The 19970-nt window shown below is 48.5% G+C and overlaps 9 protein-coding genes across 9 annotated transcripts; 4 read left to right on the plus strand and 5 right to left on the minus strand.

Annotated features, from left to right (window-relative positions):
- Positions 1 to 101: 101 nt before the first annotated feature.
- QDR3 (Qdr3p) lies at positions 102 to 1861 on the plus strand (the record flags this gene model as incomplete). The annotated part of the gene is made up of 2 exons (XM_018858853.1): positions 102 to 143; positions 239 to 1861. 2 exons carry the CDS (start codon positions 102 to 104, stop codon positions 1859 to 1861), a joined length of 1665 nt encoding a protein of 554 aa, XP_018711756.1.
- Positions 1529 to 4388, minus strand: EXO84 (exocyst subunit). The gene is made up of 2 exons (XM_018859279.1): positions 3471 to 4388; positions 1529 to 3436 (listed from the first exon to the last, which is right to left on the minus strand). Exons 1-2 carry the CDS (start codon positions 4242 to 4244, stop codon positions 1922 to 1924), a joined length of 2289 nt encoding a protein of 762 aa, XP_018711757.1. The 5' UTR covers positions 4245 to 4388; the 3' UTR covers positions 1529 to 1921.
- A 2390-nt stretch (positions 4389 to 6778) lies between these two features.
- On the plus strand, positions 6779 to 8806 carry METBIDRAFT_178614 (uncharacterized protein). Its single transcript, XM_018854739.1, has one exon. It carries the CDS (start codon positions 6991 to 6993, stop codon positions 8674 to 8676), a length of 1686 nt encoding a protein of 561 aa, XP_018711758.1. The 5' UTR covers positions 6779 to 6990; the 3' UTR covers positions 8677 to 8806.
- On the minus strand, positions 8807 to 9520 carry METBIDRAFT_178628 (uncharacterized protein). Its single transcript, XM_018854740.1, has 3 exons — positions 9391 to 9520; positions 8976 to 9273; positions 8807 to 8954 (listed from the first exon to the last, which is right to left on the minus strand). The coding sequence occupies exons 1-3, from the start codon at positions 9423 to 9425 to the stop codon at positions 8937 to 8939; spliced, it is 351 nt and encodes a 116-aa protein (XP_018711759.1). The 5' UTR covers positions 9426 to 9520; the 3' UTR covers positions 8807 to 8936.
- An 810-nt stretch (positions 9521 to 10330) lies between these two features.
- METBIDRAFT_11804 (uncharacterized protein) lies at positions 10331 to 13648 on the plus strand (the record flags this gene model as incomplete). The annotated part of the gene is made up of 1 exon (XM_018854094.1): positions 10331 to 13648. One exon carries the CDS (start codon positions 10331 to 10333, stop codon positions 13646 to 13648), a length of 3318 nt encoding a protein of 1105 aa, XP_018711760.1.
- Positions 13649 to 14883: 1235 nt separating this feature from the next.
- On the plus strand, positions 14884 to 15986 carry METBIDRAFT_31814 (uncharacterized protein). The gene has a single exon (XM_018855925.1). It carries the CDS (start codon positions 15021 to 15023, stop codon positions 15747 to 15749), a length of 729 nt encoding a protein of 242 aa, XP_018711761.1. The 5' UTR covers positions 14884 to 15020; the 3' UTR covers positions 15750 to 15986.
- A 258-nt stretch (positions 15987 to 16244) lies between these two features.
- On the minus strand, positions 16245 to 17222 carry METBIDRAFT_40918 (uncharacterized protein; the record flags this gene model as incomplete). The annotated part of the gene is made up of 2 exons (XM_018857330.1): positions 16245 to 16829; positions 17013 to 17222. 2 exons carry the CDS (start codon positions 17220 to 17222, stop codon positions 16245 to 16247), a joined length of 795 nt encoding a protein of 264 aa, XP_018711762.1.
- Positions 17223 to 17320: 98 nt separating this feature from the next.
- Positions 17321 to 19020, minus strand: METBIDRAFT_31815 (TFIIH/NER complex subunit). The gene has a single exon (XM_018855926.1). The coding sequence runs from the start codon at positions 18750 to 18752 to the stop codon at positions 17568 to 17570; it is 1185 nt and encodes a 394-aa protein (XP_018711763.1). The 5' UTR covers positions 18753 to 19020; the 3' UTR covers positions 17321 to 17567.
- Positions 19021 to 19484: 464 nt separating this feature from the next.
- On the minus strand, positions 19485 to 19937 carry FCA1 (cytosine deaminase; the record flags this gene model as incomplete). Its single annotated transcript, XM_018857579.1, has 1 exon — positions 19485 to 19937. The coding sequence occupies one exon, from the start codon at positions 19935 to 19937 to the stop codon at positions 19485 to 19487; it is 453 nt and encodes a 150-aa protein (XP_018711764.1).
- Positions 19938 to 19970: the final 33 nt, after the last annotated feature.

The raw sequence follows: 19970 nt of genomic DNA on the forward strand, positions 1-19970 counted from the left end.
AACAAGCAAAAAAATGTCCGAGATCTAATCTTTAGCAAGCTCTCTTGCAGAACTAGCTCTGCAGTCGGATCACCCCCGTCAACAAGATCCACAGTCTCTTCATGAAAATCGAGAAGAGAACAAATCCAAATCTTCAAACGAAGGTACTGACCTGCCCGAAGAAAAAAAGACAATAAATGAAAAAGATGTGGGCGACTGCCACAATTCCGTCAATTCCGCTAATTCAATACGCTCAAAGAATCGCGTGCCCAGCAATAAAAGAAGGGGATTGCTTTCCTCCATAACAATCATGCCGGAGTACCATGATCCTAGAAACTATCGCCCCATGCACAAATTCATCATTGTGTGTGTCGTAGCGTTTGCAGGTGTTTCCGGGCCTATGGGCACTTCCATCTTGCTTCCTGCTGTGGACGATTTGTCCACCAACCTTGATACCACCCTCACCATGGTAAATGTTTCCATTGGAGTATACATGCTTTCGGTGGGAATTTTCCCAATGTGGTGGTCGAATTTCTCTGAGAACCACGGCCGCCGAACCGTCTATGTCATATCATTCTCGTGGTTCCTTGCCTTTTCCATAGCATGTGCCGTTGCCCCATCCATCGGGGCATTAATTGTTCTACGGTTTATGGCGGGAATTGGAGCCTCTTCCGTTCAAGCATGCGGCGCAGGAACAGTCTCTGACTTATACATCCAAGAGGAGCGAGGAACAGCCTTGGGGCTTTTTTACTTGGGCCCACTTCTTGGACCTTTTCTCTCCCCCATCATCGGAGGTGCCGTGGCAGAGGCTTGGGGCTGGCGTGCCACCATGTGGGTCATGGTCGTAGTCTGTGGACTAAATTTGATTCTGATTATCTTCCTCCTCCCCGAAACACTACCCAAGAACAATTTCGAAACAGCTAAAATGATAGTCCGTGAAACATTGGATAAGGATGAAAACTTATCTGAGCACAGCTTGGAACGCATCGCCACAAACCTTTCTCAGACTATGTCTCTACAGCGTCAAATTCGGGACGAGGAGACTCCCGTCGACTTTTTCACGCCGTCATTGCTGCGGATTTCCACGAGCCAGTCCGCATACAGCAAAAGAATAAGAGACCAAGAGTTGGCAGAGCTTGAATCCAGAGACCCAGCAGAAAAGAAATCCTGGAAATCTCACATTTACGATTATGCGATTAGGCCGATGCATGCGGTTATTCTCTTATCGTATCCTCCTGTCTTGCTCATCATCACATACTCAAGCATAACATTCATGGGCGTTTATTTTTTCAACATCACGATCTCAAACTCATACGCCAAAGCCCCCTACAGTTTTTCCCCGGTCATTATTGGTCTCATGTATATCCCCAACTCCGTGACATACTTCATAGCTTCGATTTATGGAGGCCGCTGGAATGACTGGCTCATCAAGCGCAGCGCTAGGCTTAATAATGGGGAGCTTCGTCCTGAATCAAGGCTTTCATGGAACATCGTGATGGCCGCTCTCGTCTTTCCACCAGCATGTATGATTTTTGGCTGGTGCCTAGACAAAAAACAGCACTGGGTAACTCCACTAGTTGGAAGCACCTTGTTCGGCCTAGGATCCATGATTGTTATTGGCTGCACATTGACTTATTTAACCGATCTTCTACCGGGAAAAGGGGCCACAGGCGTGGCCTTGAACAACCTCGTTCGTCAGATTTTGGCTGCGGTTGCGACTTTCATAACTGAACCTTTGATCAATGCTTTAGGCACAGGTGTACTATTTTGTATATACGCTGGTGTCGTTTCTGCATCTGTGTTATCTGTTTGGTATTTGAAAAGAAAAGGCGCCATTTTGCGAGAAAAGTATGACATCACGTCTTACTATGCAAAGCTCTAGCCTTGAATTAGCCTTGGTGGATTGACCGTTTGTTCTATATATTTTTGACTAAGACCAATGTCACGCACCCACAGCCGAGCAATGTATAATTTCATCAAATAAGTAATCCACATTCAAGCCCTCGCTCTTCAAGAGCTTGAGCTGAGATTCCATTACTTTAAGAAGCTCGTCGTAGTACTTCACATCTTTGATTTTCCACACATCCACATCCTCCACTAAGAGTGACCCAGACGCGTGTTTCTTGATCAATTCAACAAGCAGTTCCATTTCGGATATAGACCATGTCACAAACCCACTAGAATCAACAGTCTTCGAGCTCTCGCGTTTTAGAATTGGAATGATGCAAAACCTATGGATATTCACAGCACGTTTGATGATCAGCACATGAACAATGATAAGATTCGAAAGGTAATTCACGATGTCGACTCTGGTGGATCCATGAGCATTTGAAGTGAGCCTGCCCACAATTCCAGATAGTTGCGATGACAAAGCATCGAGAATAGCATTTAAGCCTTCTTCGAGTTTTCCGAAACTCAAATAAAACTCTATGATGTTGGCAATCTGTTCAACAGTCAAAGTAGCAATTGTGTGAGTAAGGTCAAACAGTAAACCCTCCTGAACCTTCATCTTACGGTTGGAAATCTTCAACTTTACAACATCGACTAGTAGCCGTAATTCCTCTGCCTGATTATCATCGGGCTTGGCACTTTGAATCCTGTCAAAAACACTGGTGAGTCTGGCGTCTATGTGTTTGATGAGACCAACTGCACTCATGTACTCATTATGAGCCAAGTGAACGTCAACTTCGTCGAGCTTGTCCTCATTTGTTTTGAGCTCAATGAAAAGCTGAGCTGGGTTCTTGACGTCCGCACTTGTTTTTTCTTGTTTCATGAAATCATGAGACCGGTTCCTGGAATGCACACGTGCAGAAAGATCTTTCAAGATGATGTCGGCGCTATTTCGGTGAGAGTTGGATCTATGAGCACTGTTTGAGTCCCTCGCGTGGGGTGTGCCCTTCTCTGTGAGACCAGAGGTCCGCAATGAGTCCCGAAGTTGCCGCTTATCGGTGCACTCATCCATGATGCTGTTTGAGCTTGCGTTTCTGCGATGGCCCGCGTCTTGTGTGTTCCTTGGTCTTCCATCCTGCTCCTCCATAAGACGCTGTTTCTTCGAGACCTCGGCCTTGCCTCGCTGGTAGGCATTCATGACGCGCATGAAATGGTCGTAGCGGTCTGTCTGGTAGACATAGCTCAAAGAGTTCGAGCGTAGATTTATCACGTAGCCCTGGGAGTCGTCCGTCACTTGCTTTTTGGGTGGGGTGATCTGGGTGATTTCGACTGCGGCGAGGGGCCAGAAGTGCGCGGCCTGGAGTCTCTTTGAGCTTGAGTCCTGGGTTTTCTTACGAGTAGCCACCAACACGGAGTCATTGAGCAAGAATAGGTGAATGGGCTCAGATGGCTTCCACGTGCCGACGTTGATGCCATGCCAGCGGCCACTTTCGCCCAAGATGTGGCGGCCGGGCATTTCTTGCACAAACTTCTGCGCACCATCTACATGCTTGTACAACAGCTGCAACTCCGCCGCCCACAATTTTTTGTAGCATAATGACGGACGAGCGGTCTCTGTTCTGTCCCTTTGTTTGTCTCGGACCCACCAGGCCATCACGCGCCGCATCAGGCTCGGCAAGCTCGAGCTCCAAGCGCCGCTCCGCGGCGTCTGTGAGCTCGCGGATGATGCCATACAACTCCTTGGTCAGAACACGGAGCAGGAGAAGCTGCTGCTGCGTGACCTGCAAGTTGTCCGTCAATTGGAGGATGTTTTTCTGGTTCTCGTCGATTTTGTCCTGGACCCGCTTCTCCACACGCGCCCGCTGGCCCACAAGCGACTGGTGGAAGTCAGCAATAGCCGTGGCATCCTTGGTACGGAGCTCGGTGCGGATCATGTCCACCACGTCGTCTTCGCGTTGGTTCCGAGGCGGGTACGCGCGCATCAGCGCCACGTCCGAGTTGTTGGTCGCCGTGCGGTACACCAGGGCGTTTGAGGGCAACGGGGGAAGCCCCGCGGCATCGAAATGGGGGCCGTGTGCTGCCGTGGCCAGTGCGTGGATAGACAAGCGGCGGTTATTTTTGCGTATTTTCAGGGCCGCAGATCCTGGAACAGCAAGGGAGTTGCCGGCAGGGGGTGCGGCTGTGGCGGCGACGGATTCTGTGTATGGCGCTGCCGTGCTGGTGCCAGCATTGGCGTATGGATTAGCTTGGTGTTTTGCCCTGTGTGGCTGCGCCAACTGCCACGGCGCCTTGCTTTTGCGGTTGTTCGATTTGGCGTCTGATTTCAAAGGCAGGTCCATTTCAGGAGGTAGTACGATTTGCGGGACAGATTCCATTTTGTAGATGTTCGTATAGTGGGGGCTTCTATGGCGGGCGCTGTGTTCTTTGTAGCAAGACGTGTATTGTGCAAGCCGAAGAAGATTGGGTCTAAGGATGAGATCGGGGTGGATTGGCGTGTTTGAGATAAGCAGGTGGTGTTTGAAGGTAAAAGTGCGAGGTAAATGTTTGGGGAAGTTGTGGGAAGAACTCCGGCGGGTATTTGCCGTGGTGGTGATCGTAGTAGTAGTGATCGTAGTAGTATCTAGCAGGCGTTGAAAGTGCGCGGTGTGTATTGGATGCACGGGTGTGTGGCGCCCTGGCCAGGAAGCTAGATGAGAGAAGAACGCTTGGCCCTTTTTTGTTGTTGTTTTTTTTGCTGAGAGTTGATGGCTTGTGGTTGTTTGGATAGGCGATATTGATGCATACCCAGGATTTCTGCCGGTGTCGGGCTTGGACTGCATGTGCAGAAATTCAAGTAGGACGGCGCTGTGGCTCTTTGGGCCTCAGGGTGAAGCATGACTTTTATCTGGGCTTTTGGACATATCGCCGCGCACGGCCATACCAGTGTTTTCTGTTGCATTCCGATATATGTCAACAGCGACGACCTTCTTGACCCTGTGGCCTGGGATTATGTTTTGCATGACTTCAACGGGAACGGTGGCATACGTATCTCTGCAGGTGTATTTTTGTGGGTGAAATATGTGACCAGTGGTGGTGCGGTTCTGGCCCCACGAGTAGTGGCTCATGTACCAGCATCTTGGCGTGATGGGCGCCTTAAGGGCATAAATGACCCAGGGCTGGTTAAAATCTCCTACATAGAAGCTGTGCCTCTCAAATATAAATTCCCGGCTTTGAAACTTGGGGAGCTCTGTCCGATGGCATGCTGTGACAAAAGTGAATTTTACCCGGCCGTATTGCCTGTCTCAGTTTTGAGTCTTCAACAATACGTTTCGGGGGCTCTGCAATTACATGACTCACCTTGCTGTGTCGCAGAGACTTTTGAAACACCGACCGAACCTAGCGCTCTAGCGCAGCAATGGAATGCAAACAAAAAATTCCGTGCTTTGCAGCAGGGTATATATTATCGAAAACGGCCTCAATTATGTGGAACGCGTCGACAAGACCAGTGCCATCTTTTCGCACCCATTCGCATCGCGCTGCAGCAGTGACGAGCAAGCGTTTGGCACGTAATGAGGCCGAAAATTGATTTGGTTTGACTGCACACAAATTCTGGCAGCCACGGACTGGTTTTGCCGGCTTTCAAAAGCGGCAGCCATAGCGTCCTGGTGTGTTTTCGAGCACATGCGAAAGTGGCGTGCAGAGGTGTACGCGGAAAGCTCAGATAGGCATGTGGAGGTCGAAAATAGAGGTGTACGGAGAGCTAGAGTGAAGGTGTGCGGGAAGCTAACATGAGGATGCGAGGGAAGTCATTCCGAATGAATGTAGGCAATAATATTGGGGCGAAAAGTTAACCTCAGCGAATGCGGAAAGCTATTTTGAATGAGTGTGGACAGCTATTTTGAATCAATTGGGGAAAGCCATTCTGAATGAGCGCGGAAAGCTATTTTTAATGAATGTGGACAGCTTTTCTGAGTGAATGTGGACCGCTGTTTTGAATGAATGCATAAAGCCATTTTCAATGAATGTGGACAGTTGTTCTGAATGAATGCATGAAGCTAATTTTTATGAATTTGGACAGCTGCTCTGAATGAATGCATGAAGCTATCTTGGATGAATGTGGACAGCTGTTCTGAATGAATGCATAAAGCTAATTTTTATGAATTTGGACAGCTGCTCTGAATGAATGCATGAAGCTATCTTGGATGAATGTGGACAGCTGTTCTGAATGAATGCATAAAGCTATTTTGAATGAGCGTGGACAGCCATTCTGAATGAGCGTGGAAAACTATTCTGAATGATTGCGGGAAGCTATCTTGAATGACTGCGGAAAATCACCATAGACGAATGCGGACAGCTAGCAGAAAAGAAGCCAGTATAGAGTGCGAAAAGCCATCACAAGAACAGGCGGAGAGGGCGTGGAAACCCATCCCAGATGCATGCGGAAAGCTATCCGTTTATGCACAGAGCTACCATGAAGTCACACGCCCAGCGAACATAAAAAAAAAAGCAAATCGCTATGGAGCATCTGGCCCGTCTAGACGTGCTACGGCAGTGCTCGCCCGCAGCGCACGAAATGTCCGGCCGGCCCGGGCCCGCTCGATTCGCACCAGGCACAAGCCATTCGCCTGGAGCCTGCCCCAGGCCGCGCGCCCAAAGTGGCCCCATGGCATGGGCCTGACGGGTTCAGCTCGCGCCAGCCCGACCAGGCCGCACCACTGATCCAGGCGCCTCGGCCAGTGGCCTCCAGGCCCAGAGACGAGAAGATACACCAGAGCACCCTGTCCATAAAGTGACCCACGCCCACGAAACAGAGAAAGAAAAACAACCACGAAACAAAGAAAGAAAAACAACCACAAAACGGAGAAAGAAAAACAACCACAGAACAGAGAAAGAAAAACAACCACGAAACAGAGAAAAAATACCAACCACAACCACAGAGCCACACACAATACTCTTCCCTCCATACAGGTGTCTGGCACGGCGTTCCGCCGGTGCTGGTCTGAGCCGCCCGGGCCGCCCATAGCGCGGAGGTACGGGTGTGCCTGTCCGCGCCAACGCTCAACTCACAAGTGCCATTCCTTTACCCCCACCTCTTCCTCTCCATCGTCCCGCAGCCCCCTGTCCAGCGGCCAACCCCAGCCCATGTCCCTCGCCAGCGCCGAGCTCAACTACCTCATATGGCGCTACTTGCAGGAAAGCGGCTTTGACCTCGCCGCGTACGCGTTCCAGAAAGACTCCGCGTGTCTCGACTACGAGTACTCCACAAACAGGCTACTTCCCGCCATCCAGCCCGGCTGCTTGGTCAACTTGGTGCAGAAAGGCATGCTCTACACGTTCCTCGAGGACTCGGCGGCCGGCAAGCCGCTGCGGCTAAATCTCGTGGACTCGGTGCTCAAAGACAAGACGGATTTCGACGCCGCCCAAGGCGCCGAATGGGCTCGTGCACCGGGCGCCCGCCCCAACCCCAGCGCCCCTGCCGGCACGGACACAGACACGCCCGACGTGGCGATGCAAGACGCGCGCGGGCCGGAGGCCCCCGGGGCCCTGGCGCCGCCGCAGCCGCCCGGCCCGGACCTCCCCTTCCAGACCGCGGTGCTCCGCGCGTTTGCCGCCTGTGCGCCCAGCTTGCTGCTGCACTGGCACCCGTCCACGGACGTGCTTGCGCTCGGCACGGAGCGCTCCACGGCCGTGATCCACGCGTTGGGCGCGGCCGGCATCGCCGAGACCGTGACGCTCAGCCACCCGCCCACCATGGCCGGCGGCACGCCGGTGCCCAGCGCCGTGTGCGCCGTGTCGTGGTCGCCGCAGGGCTCGCTCGTGCTCACGGCCGGCGCCGGCGGCGAGATCCGCGCGTGGGCGCCGGACGGGCGGCTCAAGAACATCGTCAACTCCGTGGCCAGCTCCGAGGGCGCGCCGGCAGGCGTCCATGCGCTCGTGTGGAACACATCGGGGCTGCTTGTGCTCAGCATCAGCTCGCACAACTGTGTGGGCGTGTGGGAGGGCGCCACGCTCGCGCCAGTGCTGCAGTGGGCCGAGCCGGAGCCGGCCAGCGGCGAGACCCACGCGTGCTGGCTTGGCGAGCTGAAGTTTGCCATGACCACGCGCAAGCACGGCATCCGCATTGTGGCCGTCAACGCGGCGCAGCTGCCCGCGGAGGCCTTGCTTGCCGTGGGCCAGCTCCCGGGGCACACGCACAGCATCTGCGACCTCTGCTTCAGCCCGGTGTCCAAGCTCTTGGCGTCCGCGTCGGACGTGGACTACGCCATCAAGGTGTGGAACAGCCTGCTGTCCGAGGACGCGCTCGAGTTGAACGTCGCGGCCGAGCGGCTGCCGGGGCTCCTGTACCACACGCTGCCCATCGTGGCGCTCGCGTGGTTGAGCCGCGCGGGCGACGTGCAGGGCAACGAGCTTCTCTCGGTGTCCATGGAGGGCTCTGTCAACGTGTGGGACGCGTTCTCGGGTGACGCGCTTGTCAGCGCCAACGTGTTCAAGAACCCGGACAACTTCGAGTTCCCCGAGGACCAGCCGGACGTGCACGTCAGCACAAAGAACTCGTTGGTGTACGCCGCGGCCGTCGCGCCCAACAGCCGCGTCTTGGCCCTCGGAGACGACTCGGGCAACGTCACCATCTGGGACATCCACCCGGCCCGGTACAGAGGCACGCGCGAGTTCTTGCGCTGCTTGGGGCTCTTTGCGGCGGACAGTGCCGACTCACCGGACGTTCCTGTGGTGGGAATCTGCGATCTCGTGTGGGACAGCAAAAGCCGCTTTCTTACCGTGTGCTACAAGGGTCGCGAAAGCGTGATTTTGCTGTGGGACAAGAGCTGAGCCGGCGGGCTGGCGACACTACTGGGCTTGTAGACAAGATCGTGTATTTTTTTAAAGGGAAAGGGTTAAATGAGCGACCGTAAAGTCATTGACGTTTTCGCCCACGGGAGCACTGGCCATGCGCTTCGATGGCTGGCCACATTCCCGGTTCGTGGCTGTGTTGGAAAGAAGTGGGTGTTCTCAAAAGAGAAGCTACCTCTAATCCGGCCTAAATCCACGGGGGTGCTTCTTTCGTAGCGTTCTAAAGTGCTATACAGCCCTTAAACTGAGGAAGTCGCCTCGGCAATTGCCGAAGATGCGGTCAGCGAGGCGGCTTGCGCCGCTCTCTTGAGAGTGGGGCTCGTGGATGGGAAGAAATACTCCAAATAGCATGTGGCCAAGGAAAGAGCGGCAAAAGCTAACCTCAACAATGGCGGCTGGGACCCACCGTCACTGCCCGCAGGCCTGTTCACAGGCTCCGTCAAATAACTTTGAAGCGCCAAAAAAACCGACGACCAAGACAAAAGCTTGTTTCTCATAAACATCGCTGCCATGGGAAGCGTCTGCGAGATCATGGAGGAGGCCTCCGATCTCGGTTTGGCTGGCTTATGGGTATATCTAGATTTGTTAGTATTCCTGGAACGACGCCGTGGACCTGTGGGCGACCGACCTATTTCCATTTGAGGGGCTCTGGCCTCAGCTCATCTTGGTTTTTGGTTCATGGGCTTTACGTACGGGACTACCAAGTCGGCTCTTTTCGGACTCGACATATTGTGATACTTGTTGCTGAAGACGATGGCCAGAGACCGCCTCAGTACGATAAGTGGGCGGCGGACGTGCTCTATATGCACTCCGCGTCTTGGCGTCAAGGCGTGGTGGCCGCCACGCGAGCTGTGCCTTCGATATACGGTTGCCAAAAGCGGCCCCTACATCTCCGCCTGCTCTCACGCGGAGCACTTACATGACGCAAGCCCTTGGGTTCAGTGATGTGCGAACAATGAGAGTTAACACTGATTATTTTCTGTTCTTCGCACGTGCGCTGCGAATGATTTTTGGTATGTCACGAACAAACTGGTCAAGACTCGGCGCTAGACTGACACGCGAAAGGTGCGTAATACTGGCGCCAGTTTTTGTGCATCATTTGTATCGTCCTTACAAAAGTTTGATTGAACTTGAGGCATAAAACTTGTCTCGATATATGTAAGAAGACCTAAATCAAGCATACATTGCGGGTCCTCACCTTATTGGTACATATTTATTACAAAATTATGAAGTTGAAATGAGCTGACATCTACATGATCATTCATATTGGATGACTTGATTTTTTGACAAAGTAATTCTTTTCAATCACTCAAGGTTGCTGTGATGAATAAATTCTTGGTGACACCAGATATTATATGCCTTAGTCGACAAGGGCATAAATTAGAGCATGGCATTACAAAATACTGTACCAACTCTTTTATTCTGCCCACTATTTATTAGTTTCTAGGTCTATATTCCGTCACCTTGAAATATTTTTGTAGTCGGCAGCCGACTGAAAAAACGAAAACGTCTTCTGCTTATTTTTTTTGCAATATTTAAGGCCCAAAATTCGGAGATCAATCGGGGTTTCTCATTCAATTAAAATTACGACAGAACCACAAGTATTGTTCGGCAATAGTGATATTTGAGAAATATGACCAGCAAGCTCGTTTCCAAGGTTCTCACTAGTGGGCAAGCCCGCAAAAGCTTTGTGGATATAGCGGAAAGTGCAAGAATAGCTGGAATGTCTCCCCCAGGTGCTGAGAATCCCGACGGTGTATCTCCTCACTTGTCCGAAAATGAGAAATGTGGAAAAGGTGGAGATAAGGAAGACTGTTCTTCTGGTATCTGTGCCGACAACTACGATAATCATCTCCTGATAATATTTGATGACGAAGAAGAAAAAGCAAAGGAACATAAAGAACAATATTGGTGCGTATCAGAAGACATAGTCACAGATCAGCCTTTTATTTCTCTTAATCAAAGAACAAATGAGCCCATAGTTGCGAATGTGTTCATGCAAAGTCGGGATGAAAGACCAAGTATTATATTGGATGAAGAAAATGTAGAGAAGAACCAAACACAAGCTCTTAGCCCTAACCTTCAGCCTTCAGTTGCAGAAATAAAGTTCCTTGATGGGGAAAAGAATCTCAACAGTCCACTCACACCTAGTGCCAAGCTATCTAAATCCCTCTTCAGTTCTGTGGACAAAAAAAAGAAAAGGGATATCTCCTTTGAGGGCATAAATGAATATGAGGCTATTTTGTCTTTGGCTGCGAGAGACTCCGTTGTCGTTGATGACTCAAAAACCAAACATGGGATTTGGAAGAAAAATCCAGAAAACCTCAAGCGTGAAATCAAGGGTTCAAAGTCCAGCTTTCTTAGTTGGTTTCAGAGGCTGAAATCTTCTGACAAGCACTTTGATGGTGATAGTTTGGTGCCAGGCCGTGATCATGTGCACGATTCGTGGAACCCAAACCATGGTCCTGATTTGTATCTCGGCACAATTGACTCGAATGACCTCTTGCGCTTTCAAGAATTGGCGCAGCATACAAAAATCAAATTCAGGTCAAACCAGCCTTTTGAATCTTCAATTGAAACCTTTGAGAGGCCAGTACCACTCTCATGTACTCAGGAACAAGGCAGCCGTATCAATTCTGACGATCTTGAAAGAAAAACAAGCAATAGGTCCTTCGCACATGAAACACCTGGCTTGGAGGCACTTTATTTGACGGATGAAATGTGGCCCATTTTTCATGTGTGTGGTTCAACGAGTTCAAGTAAAAATAGAAAAGCTACTCGCCTGCTAACTCTTCGAGGATCTCTTATTTCCAAACCCATTCCATTATCACTTTTTTGTGATGAAGGGGTTTCTGAAGAGGGTGAATTTGCTGTCACTGAAGATTCTTGTACGGATGGCACCAATTCAGACAGAATGTCATTTGGAAGTGAAATATGGGATCCTCAGAAGATTCCACGTTTTATTAATGGTGACAGCCCTCGTCTGGACCCGAATGGGACTCTCCATGAAGAATCTAAAAATGAACTTGCGAGCTCCCCCCATTGTGCATCCAGAACCAATGACTGCAAAACTAGTGATATTACACAACGCAGGTCGTACAGAACGTTCTTGCGGCCTCTATCATTAGTTCCAAGTTGCTTGAGTATCTCAGGGATTTATGATTCAGATGAATGTCATCAAAATGCACCGCTCGGCTATATCACAGACGAAGGCTTACTTTTGCAACCAATTCGTTGCGACTCTCAGTTTGAGACGCATTCGAATTGTGAAGCAAATTCCTCTGTTTCCAAAGGAGGGTATTTAAAGGAGCTCAAACTTGTCAAAAAAAATCTCTGTGGAAGCCCCAGAGATGTAAAAGAGTGTAATTCGGAACCCACAGTGGATGGAGAACCACAAGTACCTCACGAAGCACAAACTTCTAACTCGCCTGTCAGTCTGCCTGCCCCTTGCAATGATGCCTCTCTGGCTCTATGCATTACAAAGACAGATCAAACCATCCCAAAAGAAGTAATTGAGAAGATGAATCCCGAAGCTTATCAAACAGAAGATTGCTTTAATCATTACACATCAGATCCCATTTCCAAGATCGGGCAATTCTTCCAAAAGAACAAAAATTCTAGGCCAAACACGGATATTAAGACATCAAAAACCCCTTCAGGCGTATGTGATAAGAGACATACATCAGTTAAGCCCTTGTGGATTGCGCTTCAACTTGACTCCGAATGTCGAGAAATGAGATTGAAATTTGTGAGAGGTGAAGATATATATCTTTTCTCGCACGCTTTTCAAGTGCTTCGTGCTACTTTTGAATTTAGCGACAATACACTCGAGCTAGCAAATAATCATGCTTTGGAAAGCAGCGTTGAATCCAATTCTGAGCATGGACTCACACAAGTGAAGACAGAGACCAAAAGACCATTCCTTAAGCCCATAAAAATTACTCGAAAGTTCGTTTCCTTGGATAATTCCAACTCTTCGGAACAATTTGTGGCTCCATTTCATTATAAGAGATTTAGACAATCCGTTTCTGGTCAGGATAAAAGATGCATGGATAAGAAATTATGGGCCAACATTATTTTTTGTCGCCAAAAGGTGGCTGAATTTAGATTGCTACCAGTCTATGATAGCCACACGCAAGCACTTGATAGCTTCCGCGAGTGCTTCAAATTTTGTCGAGAAAATTATGCGGTCGTGGCTAGAAAACAGATCTTGGAGTATGTGACTCACTTGATCGAGACAAGAAACGAGATTTTATCCATTTTCGAACTTTTAGTGGATGTTGGTTATGGATATACCACCCTTCTTGACTTTCTCGTCCATACCCCCGAGTCAACAGAATCTTTGCATGAGGCTCAGAGTCGGTTAACAAAGTTGTTAGCTACACTTACAAGTACTTGTGCCCGCTTGAATGAGGTTCATCTTTCGATTGCATACATGAAAGAAGACTTCACCAGATACGTTAGCACAATGGTCGACCTCGCACAAACTGCTGTTCTCGGGAGAATCGAGAGTACGGACACGTATCAAGATTTTTGTCTGGTGAGCTTGGACATCCTGGCAGACGTCAGCGACTGGCACAAACACTCTCAGTTTGATTTATTCATTAATGAGCTGGAGTTTTTGATGGATCGCATGGAACTCTTTCAAGCATCAACACTCGAGGATGTGTTGAATACGTTACTGAACTCACACAATATTGTTTGTGGAGTCAGAGCAAGCCTAGAACTGAATGTCCTGAAAATCGAATCCGGAATTGCCAGAAGAAAGCGCGAGCAAGCCAATCAAAAAGGTCCCCAAGGTACTTCTGACCATGTTTTGACTCAAAAATTTCATGATACAGCGCCAGTGGCCGCACAAGAAATATTTCTTGTGCCTGAAGGAAATGCACTCAGTTCTTCGGAAGCATATCTGTATCAAGAATATGTGAGCTGTCTCTCGTTGACTGAGTAAGAACCTCACATTAAATTAACAAAAGCATTACATAATTGGAGTGGACCTCTAATTCTAATTACTAAATAACGAATCCATCAATACATTACTTGAAATTAATCGCGGCTGCCCGCAAAACTCTTATGTTGTCGGTTAGCTGAAATATCGTGTGTCTGCGTGGTTTAAATTTCACGATGAGCGAAAAGACTTGGCGAATTTGGAATTCATGACCCAGGGTTCCTCACCAGAATTCGAAGATTTCCGGTCTATGCCTTGCAGTGAACGTGATATTTCCAATGCTTCAATCAAATTTGACTCATTAGGCTATGAGTTTTCTTAAGTGAGGTTGCTTAACAAATGTAGTGATGAGCCGGCATTTTGTTGTGAGCAATCAGGCTATGGTTATGTTATTGACCATTGGACGTGAACTTCGAGCTCGGATGCGTCAATTTTTTTCGAATCCAAAGCCACGAGGCTGATGGAAATTCGGACATAAGCCTTTTTTCGATCACACACAGAAAAAAATTGATCAGTTTGTGACTCGTGATGTAAAAATACGCAATTCTTTGGTATTATTCATTGGGGATAATTTTGGTCATCCATTGCGCGGAACAAAAATAAGAAACCAACATGTAAAATTGGGAAGACCAGCCGGGTGCACGAGGGAAATACTTCATCTGAAATACTCGCCAAGTTCCCAATGAAACAGCTTGAGTTCATTTAACTTTCAGGATTGACAAAATAATCATGACTGACTCGTTTGATCCGTTTCGAAGCAACTAGGCGATACGTGCTGTCTACCTGAAAGAAAACCTGTGACATCATATATATTTTTTAGGTGGCTTGCGTCCTAATCCAGCAATACGCATAAATTGAGCTGCAACATGGAAGAGCCCTTCTGCAGGACTGTTTATTTACGTCATCAAGATAAAAATAGTCAAATGGAACATCATGTAGTGGTGTTAAAAGTCACGAAGAAATCAGCCCATGCAGAGAAGGAAGTTATGCATTTGAAAGAATCCAAACTCATCTTGTCCCATTTCCTTGAGAAACGGTGAACATTTTGCCTTTCGAGTGTGGGGTCGAGCTATGACGAGAACTGATCCCGAAAAAACCTTCGCTTCTTCTCGTCGTAAACCTACGAAGAGCTCACGCGGATGTAACCGCGATGCAGTATGGCGCAATGCGAGAAGCAGATTTCTATAAATAAAGGACTTTCTCTGCCCAATGACGTATTTGAGCCAAAATAGATTTGTTTTTTCTTGGCACTAAAGAAGAAGCTGACATGCATGACATGGGTTGCAATCAATAGCGGACTATATTAAGGTGTAATTCCTGCTCCCATCTATCTTTTCTTCCATTCCTCCATAGAGTATATCATTCCACACTACAAATGCTTGCTTTCACTGCCTTATTGTCTCTCGCTACTTACGTCTTTGCTGACATAACATTTTCTCTCACTGCTAAGGGTGACAACATCAACTCCAATGTTGGTATTGATGGCTCCTACTTGGCCTTGAACAACCAGGCTGCCACCTTCATTTTGCAAACTCCATCTGGCTACCTCACAGCCAATGGAGAAGATGTTGTTCTCACACCAAAAGGTATCATGCTTGGTAGTGAAGACAACCGTTCCAAGGATTTTGGTATTGAGAATGGCATGCTTAGAAGCGGTGATACCAACGATATGTTCGACTTCTACAGGTGCCCAGATGGAACCCTTGCCAACTTCCACTGTACCGATGGTGTTGCCGTCACTTTGTACACTGGTGATGTGACGGAATCCACTTCTACCGCTGTTGAGGAATCTACCTCCACCGCTGCTGAGGAATCTACCTCCACTGTTCCTACTCAAGAAACTTCTTCCTCTAGTGAGGAGGCTTCCTGGTCCTCCACGCAAGCCTGGTCTTCGACTGAGGCGGCCACCACTTCCTCCGTGACCCAAATGCCATCCTACAACAGCACCGTCACTGACACCCACTCGACTTTGGTCACCATCACCTCTTGTCTGGACAATGCCTGCTCCCTGGCTTCTGCGAGTGCCTCCACTTTCGAGGGTGGTGCTGCTCAAGCTAAGTACGCAGCTGGGGCCGTTGCTCTTGCCGGTGCCTTGTTGTTGTAAGGAGCTACTCAAGGCTGCTTTTGAAAGGCAATAGACAACTGATATGCGCTTGACGCTTATATATTGTTAAAATGAAAAGAATCCGTCTCTCCTGTTTTGAAACTGCATTGGCACCTGTAGAGAAAAAGTTTAGGGCTGAGAACCCATGGAACCTCGCGCATGAATGGTGTCCGCTGTCAGGGTGGGGATCCATCTTGTGATTGAGTCGTACAGCAGTGTCTCTAGATTCACCGACGCATGGTATACATAACAGAATTAAATTATTATAAGAATTGAGTTATATTATATATATTATTATATATAAAATTAAGATTATGTTTTAATAAAAGGATTTATTAACATAGTAGCTAGCTAGTTAGCTATCTATCGAATACCCTTCGGGGAATATAATATAAAATATCATTAAAAGGATAGATTTTATTATTACATATACTTTTATTATTCCTCTTATTTTTCCTTTTATTATTTTATCATATATATATTTTGGTGCCAGCTTTATCTCTTGCGTACTAAATCTTTCTGTCCATAATACTGAGAAATGACTGCTAATACCATGTCTACACACAGCTGTGCCGTATGGGAAATTTGAGCTCCCTCAGTAGCCCCTTGGAAAAGCTTTTGTCGCAACTTAAGAGCTTTGACCCCTAGTGCCCTGACAATCGCCATCTCTTGATAATCCATGTCACAATCTAAACGCACAAATGTAGCAAAGATCCAATCTGACAAAGACTCAGGAAGAGAGCCCAGGAGCCATTTGGTGTAGTAGACGATGAGCTTTATGATAGTAGGATGCTCGAGCACGTTTTGGAAAAACTCTTGCGATGGTACCGGTGTAGTAAACACTAGCTGTCTCCAGCTGGCAGCCGACGCTGGAACTGGATAAGATGCGTTTGAAGGATCATCCGGCAAGGTTTGCAAACCACATTCAACAAATTTCTCTTTGGGTTCGGTACTGCAGGATTCAGTGGTACCTGCCTCTCGTTCGGTCAGGCTTGGACTCTCGCTTGCCTCCAGATCAGGTGTATCTTTCACTTCATCTTCAGCTGGATATGGCTCTTCGGAATAACCTGGTTCTTCTGACTCAAAGTCGAGCTCCCCTAGAGATATCGCATGCGTGGTTTCCGGTTGGGCTATGTGAGTTTTCAGTTTCTCTTCATAAAGCCGATCTAGTATTTCTGCCATGTATTCATCTGCGAGTGGCGGTGGCCCGGGTATTTCAGTATCTGGCTGCATTTTTCTTTCTGCTTCTTTTTGGGCTCGGACCACGAAATGACACACCTGATCATGTTCGGCTTCTTTTCTGACCGACGCTAGGTACTCGAAGACCAGTGAATCTTCCTCCGAGGGCGCATCGAGAGGGAACGCCCGGTGCTGGCCAAAAACTTCATCTAGTGGTCCCTGAGTATACAGAGCACGCAGCACCTTTGCCTTTTTTGGCTCATTTTGATTTGCTCCGACAGCTCTCTTGGACATTATAGTCTGGGGTAGGAGACGCATGGTGAGACCGGCATAAAGAGCATCATCTCTCCAAACAAACGGTCATGTGATCCGCATCATGTGACTGTGTTTGACGTGGCTCTGGAAGAATAGCTGGCAGTATACCTAGGACCCTTGAAGCTGACATTCTGTTTGCTTTGAGAAGCTTAGATTTGCAACAAACTGTTTAGATGAAGGAGGGTGAAGGAGTAGGCTAAAAGAAATTCACCGAGTATGATGTTGTAGTGATGCACGTGTCTGTCAATCAGCCCGACACAACTGAACCCAATTCAGCATTCTCTCTATATATCGTATATTTTGATAGATGCCCACTTGCACTTCTCATGTTTTCGCCTCATCCAGCCTGTTTTCGGCCCCAGTTCCCATCTCTTTCTCTGCCCCATTGCCTGCTTCTTCTTCTCCCTTGCTTTCAGCATCTTCTAGCTTCCGCTTTTTCCTCGCAACCACAGGCCCTCTTCGAAGCTTTGTGAGGAGATGCTCGTCGAACTTCGACTTGCACGTGGGACAAATCCCCAGCTCTGGAATGATACTCATGATGCACAAACATACCGAGCACACATAGCCAATGTCCACTGGCTTCCCCAGAATGAAGCAGCTGGCTTTGTAGTCAACGTTCGAGTTGGTGGGCAAAATTACCACCGACCGGAGACACGGCTCAATGAAGTACGCAGTCGAAAGCGTCTGGATGAGGCCCTTGGGCTCCGTGATATGCAAGTACACTCCCTTGGTGGCATCCGCTGCCTGCTGGAGGTACGGGGAGTCTAAGCGGCCAAGCTTGGCCACATCGATCGGCACCTTCATTTTCTGCGCAGCAAAGATCGAGTTCATGATGGCGATGTAGTGCGTGTCGTGGCTATCGCTAGCCGACACTATGAGTATACGGGAGTCCAAGGATGTGGGCAGCACGCTCCCTGCGTGCACCGAGGGCTCTGCAGAGCCCGTTGAGTTCACGGCCGATGTGGTCGAATTGATGGCCGAGGCCGTGGTGGTCAGAATCGACTGGTCAAAATGGAGCATCCTGTTGGTATAGGTGAGGGCCATCAGCAACGCTCCAGATAGGGTGGATACATTCAGAAATTTCAGGTCTCCGCTTCCCGGGGTGGCCAATCGGCGGAGCTCTTCGTTTAGCTCCAGAAGTACAGCCGTGTCCACCAAGCGGAATTGGCGGTACATGCCCTCATTTATAAGCGTCGCTTTAGGCTTTTCAGATCCGCCCTCACTGTTTTCATCCACATCCTCGTAGCGTCGCCCAGTGCTCGGATGAAGGAACCGCGATCCAAACGGCAGGGACGCGATCACGGCCACTTGGTTGCTATTGTTAAGAGCGAGATGGGCATTAAGAAACACTAGAAGCGATTTGACGGTTTCCTGGATCGAAACCTGGGCTCTTATGGCATGCCACGCCGTCGGGCTAAGATCTAGGATCACCGTGAGCAATGAGCAGTTTTCACTCACGTCCTCGGTAACCGGAAGTTCGGCAAATGCACTTTCGGAAATCTTGTCCATTTTCGCCTACGGTTTGATTCCGTATGTTCAGCGGACTCAGATATGCTATTATATCTTGTTGCCTCTCCGGATTCTGAAGCGGTGCACTGCTTTCAAGAGCTAACTGGTAGCCTGCAGCAAAGAGTCGCGAGGCTATAGAAGCTAAAAATGCAGATCCAACGGATTTGAATCTAGATTCGAGGATATTCGAATTTCGATCACTTTATGAAATATGGTCTGGCCCAGTGTTTTTTGGTCTGCCGGGTATTGTATGATATAAGAATCCATCATGACTATAAGAAACAGATTGTGAAACAGAACTTTCCAACCGCGTAGAATATTGATGTTGAAACTGCGAAATGATCAGTAGAAATATAAAGATCACAAGTTGTTCGATATGTAAATCAATTTGCCTAGACTTCGAAAGAATGAGAAAGCAGTAAAGCCCTGACCAGTCCTTCAACTTGATCAGGAGGTCGATTTTTAAGAACACACATGTTGGTTGTTTCACATATTTTTCACAAAAGGGTGTTTACCCCCTCGAAAGGTTTCTACATCGGCAGAACTAAAGACAATTATTCTCCATCCAAGCAGGTACTCTTGACCCCCGCTACATACACTTGAACCTCCCTATCGGCGATTGTAGCTCATCTCATGCTTTATTCTCGTTCACTCATCTATATATGCTATCTGGTCGGCTAAACCGTCCCTTTCTTGCAGTCATGCTTTTCAAAACTTTCTTGAACAGTTTCCTCACTTTCCGATATCTTCAAACCAGTCCTCGGGACGAGCCTTGATGAAGTCAGACATGATCTTCTTACACTCAGGGTCGTCCAAGTTGACTACCTCGATGCCCTTGGACTTGACCAACTCCTCGGCGCCAACAAAGTTCACATTCTCTCCCAAAACTACACGCTTTACCCCATACATTATACATGCACCCGAACACATGTGACATGGCGACAACGTGGTGTACATCGTACAATCCTTGTACAAAGCACCGGGCAATCTGCCCGCATTTTCCAATGTTGAGATTTCTCCATGCAAAGTAGCTGAGTTCTTTTGAATCCGCATGTTGTGGCCCCGACCCAACACTCTTCCATCCTCATGAATGAGGGCCCCTCCGATGGGAATACCGCCCTCTGCTAAACTTTTCCTGGCCTCCTCAAGGGCAATTTGCATTCCCAACTTGTCATCAAACGGCATTTTATAAACTTTTTTTTCTTCGTAGTGAGAGCT

Source organism: Metschnikowia bicuspidata (assembly GCF_001664035.1).
Source record: "Metschnikowia bicuspidata var. bicuspidata NRRL YB-4993 chromosome Unknown METBIscaffold_3, whole genome shotgun sequence".
NCBI lineage: Eukaryota > Fungi > Ascomycota > Pichiomycetes > Serinales > Metschnikowiaceae > Metschnikowia > Metschnikowia bicuspidata.